This window comes from Callorhinus ursinus, unplaced genomic scaffold (genome assembly GCF_003265705.2).
Source record: "Callorhinus ursinus isolate GAN/ISIS: 27379988/994484 unplaced genomic scaffold, GSC_fseal_2.0 scaffold41, whole genome shotgun sequence".
NCBI lineage: Eukaryota > Metazoa > Chordata > Mammalia > Carnivora > Otariidae > Callorhinus > Callorhinus ursinus.
The window spans coordinates 106,761-112,306 of record NW_027397103.1 but is presented as its reverse complement, the minus strand read 5'-3'; the positions used below and the strand labels follow the sequence as shown (position 1 = coordinate 112,306).

The 5,546-nt window shown below is 49.8% G+C and overlaps 1 protein-coding gene across 3 annotated transcripts in view; it reads left to right on the top strand.

Moving 5' to 3' along the window:
* Positions 1–4,516, top strand: part of TCHP (trichoplein keratin filament binding) — a 14,648-nt gene extending 10,132 nt beyond the window's left edge. The window contains exons 11-14 of one of the 3 annotated variants that reach the window (XR_003211658.2): positions 1,095–1,280; positions 1,877–2,020; positions 3,209–3,296; positions 4,186–4,516. Coding sequence is in view for 2 of the 3 variants with exons in the window: in XM_025889371.2 (XP_025745156.1) it covers positions 1,095–1,280; positions 1,877–2,020; positions 3,209–3,241 (363 nt within the window). In the remaining variant the exon portion in view is untranslated. Of the gene's footprint in view, positions 1–1,094; positions 1,281–1,876; positions 2,021–3,208 lie in introns of all 3 variants that reach the window. The other 2 variants (XM_025889371.2, XM_025889370.2) reach the window with 2 other exon arrangements.
* Positions 4,517–5,546: the final 1,030 nt, after the last annotated feature.

The following is a 5,546-nucleotide window of genomic DNA, read 5'->3' as shown; positions in this document are numbered from 1 at the left end:
GCCCGATGCGGGACTCGATCCTAGGACTCCAGGATCATGACCTGAGCTGAAGGCAGTCGCTTAACCAACTGAGCCACCCAGGCGCCCCTCCATTTTCTATATTTAGGATTTTTTTCCTCTGAGGTATATAACCAGAAGTGGATTCTTGGAGGAACATAACTGTTTTCTTTGTCAGGATTTAAGTAGTATACAAAAGGCATACCCCATTTAGAAGGAAATCTTTTAGGGGCTCCTGGCTGGCTCAGTTGGTGGAGCATGTGCCTCTTAATCTCGGGGTCGTGAGTTTGAGCCCCACATTGTGGGTAGACATTCCTTAATAAAAATTTTTTTTTAAAAGAAATCTAGGAAAAAGCCTTTGTTATCCATGTATTGAAAGTTAAAGTGGTTTAAAATGGAAATTCTATTTTGTGCATGTCCTTTTCGAATCCATGGGAAGTCAGGTTCCCACTGGTGCTGTCTCACTTTTGTGAGTACCGATACTCTGCAGCACGTGTTGATTTTCCCTATTAAAAATGTTCCTCCTCGTTGTGGCCACTTATGTGTCCCCTCCAGGGAGCATAATTGTTGGGTGTGGCAGGTGGCTTCCCACCGTTCCTAGTTCTTGAGGCCTGACCATGCTTTGGACGTAATCCTGTGCTGTGGCCAGGTCTCAAACCCAGAAAGTTTCTGCCACTCTAAGCAGTAAATGTAAATCCAAAAGGCTGGGGGGAGGACCCAGACTCTTATCTCTGGTCATCTGCGTGGCTTGTGGTTTCTTTTTCTAGAACTGATGGGGAGTGAGACTCAGAACCTTGTTGCTGTGTTTCTGCCCTGGGGAGGGAGCTCCATCCCCTCCTCTGACCTTGTCGGTGCCCAGCTGTCTCTCCCTACTGCGCAGTGTGTGCATTTTGTGTGTGCTGGGGACGGGTGGGAAGCGGGGCTGACACTGTGTGGGTCAGTCCTGTGATCTGGACTTGCCTTCACCTGGTGTATTCAGGCCTGAGACTGAGGACAAGGCTGGGTCTCGGGGCAGCTATGGCCTGCCCACGGCTTACAGAACAGGTACCTGTTAGCGTCACACTGAAATCTGCCCTTTGCCTTCCCACTGCGGGTAGGTTCTGACAGGGAGACAACAACAAATACAAGAAAAGCTTGAACAAAACCGACGGGCACAAGAGGAGTCCCTGAGACACAGGGAGCAGCTTATTCAGAATCTTGAGGAAGCAAGAGAGTCAGCTCGTCGTGAGAAAGAGAAGAGTGAAGAACTGAAATCGGCCAGGAAACAGGAGCTGGAGGCCCAGGTGGGCTCAGCCGGCGGCGGGGGGGTGTTGGGGGGAGGCAGCCTCAGCCAGGGGGATGCGAGCCGCAGGTAGCAGGCCTCAGTGTGGCCCCCGCCCCACTGTGGCACCAGATGCCAAGACCCTTGACTTATTTTCACAGCCTGGCACTAGGACCTTGTCCGAGAAGCCCACGTCAGTGAGCTCAGTGCACCCCTTTTCCTTTCCAGCTGAAACCCCGACCCTCCTGATTAGTCCCAGCTTCACTCCAGGTCCTCTGTGTGGGAGCAAGGCTGTCAGGCCTGGCCAGCCTCTCTCTTTCCTGTCTGTATCTGCAAGCCTCTGGCTCGCTGGGACACAGTTTATTGAGTTCAGGACCTGACAGGGAGCAGAGAATAATCTTCCAAGCACGTGGGCACACCGGAGCTTTTTATGAGCTGTGTGTTACACACACAGCCTTTCCAAGCTCATAAATGTCCTTCCTTCTTCTGGCACTTGCCGTCACGGTGGCTTAGCTGGGCTTCTCCAGCTGGCAGAGGCCCACGGGCTTTCCCTCATGATCCGAGGCAGGGCTCTGCCCTGGGGGCACTGTCCTAGGTGACTGTGCTCTTGGTGGCCAGGTTGCAGAGCACCAGCTGCAGGCATGGGAGGAGGACCAGCAGCAGGAGGAGGAAGAAGAGGCGGCAAGGCAGGCAGAGCGGCTCACCGACACCCTGCTACGGCAGGAGGCGAAGACCATGGCTGAGCGGGGCTACCGGCCCAAGGTAGGGAGTCTGCAGGGGATGGGCCCTGCTGCTGAGCTGCCACCGGCCTGGCCCCTGCTGTCCCAGGCCTGTTCGTAGCCCTGTGCTTGGCTCCGGTTCTTCCTCGCTCCTCCTCGGTTTCACCCCTTCTCGGCCAGTAGGGAACCTTGACACATGGCTGGTCCAGTCTTTCTTTGGGCTTGAGGTGATCTTGCTCTGGTCCTGAATGCTGAGCTGTGGGCTGTGTGGCCCCCACTGGGGCCAGGAGCCATCTAAGAGCTCCGGTGCCGTGGGTGGAAGGTGAAGGAGCAGTGGTGCTAGGTCCCCGCTGTGTAGACAGCAGAGCCCAGCTGAACAGGGGCCCGGTTTCCCTTCCTCTCAGCACCTCTGCCTGCCCCCTCCCCGCTCTGCGATCCTCTCTCCTCCTTCTCTTTCCCTGTCCCTCGAAGTACATGAGTCAGCCCTGTGCAGGACAGCACAGGGCGCACACACAAGCCAAGGCCAGCACGCCGCTCCCCGGGAGCTGGTAGCAGAGCACTGGGAACCGAGGGACGGCCAGCAGGCCTGTCGCCTCTGTTGCGGTTCCGGGGCCCCCCCCCCCCCCCCCCCCCCCCCCCCCCGGGCGCTCTAAAGCGCTGCAAGACCAGGAGGCTGGCTCCTTTGTAGGCAGAGAACTCTGGGAAGCTGACTAGGCAGGTGGAGCGGGTGCTACGCTGGCTGCAGAACCATTTTGTCCTGGCCGGCTGGGGCTCTCGGGGTGCAGGGAACAGCATGTTCTCAACTCACTTGACCAGAGATCAGTGAGTGCCCTAGGATCAGGCTTTCACAGAGCACAAGTGAAAACGTTATTAAAAAAGGTAATAGGGGCGACTGGGTGGCTCAGTCGGTTAAGCGTCTGCCTTCGGCTCAGGCCATGATCCCAGGGTGCTGGGATCAAGCCCTGCATCAGGTTCCCTGCTCGGTGGGAAGTCTACTCCCTCTCCCTTTCCCCCTGCTCCTGTTCTCTATCTCAAATAAATGAATAAAATCTTTTAAAAAAAAGGTAATAAAGTGTTTCAGTTATGGCTTAGGGTCAAAGCTTTGTCACTTGTAAATGAAAAAGCCATTGATTTATACTCTGCTTTCAGCTCTTACTTAAGTTGGGATTAATTCCCAGTGCTCCAGAGATTGGCTGATCTGATCAGGTTTGTGTTTTCTTTCTTTCCTCAGCCCTATGGACATCCCAGAATTGCTTGGAACTGACTTCATTCAGACCGTAAGCACAGAGAGCAGGGACGCTGAGGCCTGTGATACGCAGGTGCCAGACAGTTGTACCGTGTTCTGTTCGAGTGTTCGGGTCCACAGTTACCCAGAGCAAGGGCCTCACCGGACTAAGGGGTTGTAGAGAGGCAGCACCCAGCAGGAGGCCCTTTCCTGCCTTTCGTATCCAAGGATGGGGCTCTTAGAGTCACACACTGTCAGTACTGTCACGCAGTCCCTAGACTTAGAGAGTCAGACTCTGCAACCACGCTAGGAGCTGTGGGGTGTGTCCCATGACAGGATATATGGTTTCCTGTTGCCTCAAGCAAATTGTCCACTGCCAGTGAAGACTCCCGCTGGAGAGATGAGGGAAGTTTCTCAGTTCTTAAACTTGCTTATTTAAATTTCATTATTTGGTTAAGAGCAAACTTGTAAGTCTTGGTGCAGTATTTCAGGGTTTATTAATTTAGCGATCCCAGAAGGATCACAACTTGTTTTCTGGAAGAAAAAAAGCTATGTATTCTGAGACAGTCTGATGTGCTCCATAGATGCTTTCTGGAAAGGTAGCAAGAAGTGGGTCTTTCCTCCTTCAGGAAACATTTGGTAGAACTTCCATAGAGTGCCCTGTGTGGGCTGATCCCAATGTGTATGTGACTGAGCCCCAGAAGGGAGCCTCAAAAGGCCAACTGGGTGGCTAACCTTCGGGCATGACACTTTGGACCTCTTGTGTCTTGGGAAGGTCTTGGCAATATGCAGCCTTGTGGGATGTGTGTGTGCAGAGGAAGGGGCACTGAGCCTCAAGGAAGTAGATCACACTCAACCAGATTGGCCAGAACTGCCTCTTCCCACTGTTCTATCAACATGACACACTTCTAGAGTAATCTCTGCAAGGAGTACAAGTTCCCTGCAGCAATAATCATATTTTTATGACTTGTTTTTTTTTTCAGATTCTTCCTCTGAGGTTTCAGTTTTCATTATATTGTATTTAAGATTGCCTGTCTCAGTAAATTACAGCTAATTATAGGGCTGTGTGCCAGGTTATTAAAAACCCCGAGTTTATTAAAAAAAATCCTGAGCGTAAGGGCTGCATTGCCTTCCACATCCATTGTGCTATAAAAACAAATGGAGCAGCAAACTGCATCCTTAATGTTTTTCGTTTTCTTGTCTTGAATTTCTTTGGCTATGGTCCCCTGAGCACCACTTTCATTATGCTTGCTTGTATTTGCTTCCCGTTTCAGACGTTCATTTATTGTGAAATAAAGTTCTGGTGTGACGGCATGGCTTCACGGCTTTGTTATTATTGCTTTTAGTAATTGTTGCAGAGTGGGCGCTATAGAATGAAAGATCTTTACTAACTGAATCCACATCTCCTACGACTGCTCACAAGAAAAATGAGTATTTTTCCTGTGGAAGTGGTGTTGTTTCCCCTCTAATTTCCACTGGATCCTCTTTTAAGGAAACCACAGGGAATTATTAGGAATCATAGACTGTCTGAGGTCCACTATAGGTTTGATGTGGACAGAATGCCTGGTAAATAGGCACGTAAATATTTACTGAATATTTCTTATTTCTTTCAATTTCTTATTTTTGAAGCCTTTTTTTGTGATGCTGGTTCTCTGCCTAATTCATTTAAATGTTTCCTCTCTAAACTTGGCCAAAATGATAGTTTCTAAGTTTAGAGCTTCCATTGCCTTACTGCTTCTAGTATGGCCCAGAGTCGTCTTCTCTCATTTATAGTTCATGCCATGATTATGTACGTATATTGCCTTTGTTGTTTTTAAGCACCTTTTTCTTTTTTCTTTAGCACCTTTTTCCATTCCCTATAAAATTGGTGATTTTTAGATCATTCTTCACAGATTCTATGAAATTCAGTTCCTTTAGAACAGATGGTGCTGTAGCTTATAGTAATATAAAGTAATTCTTATTTTCTGTATTTTCACTCTTTGTGCTCGTTCAGCATATACCTTGAGTTAATTTTTGTGAAGGGTATCAGTCTGTGTCTTTATTCATTTTTTGGGGCATGTTGCTGTCCAGTTGTTCCAGCACCATTTGTTTAAAAGATTACTTGCTTCGGGGTGCCTGGGTGGCTCAGTCGTTAAGCATCTGCCTTCAGCTCAGGTCGTGATCCCAGGGTCCTGGGATCGAGCCCTGCATCGGGCTCCCTGCTCGGCGGGAAGCCTGCTTCTCCCTCTTCTACTCCCCCTGCTTGTGTTCCCTCTCTTGCTGTGTCTCTCTCTGTCAAATAAATAAATAAATAAAAACCTAAAAAAAAAAATGACTTGCTTCATCATATCGCCTTGGCTCCTTT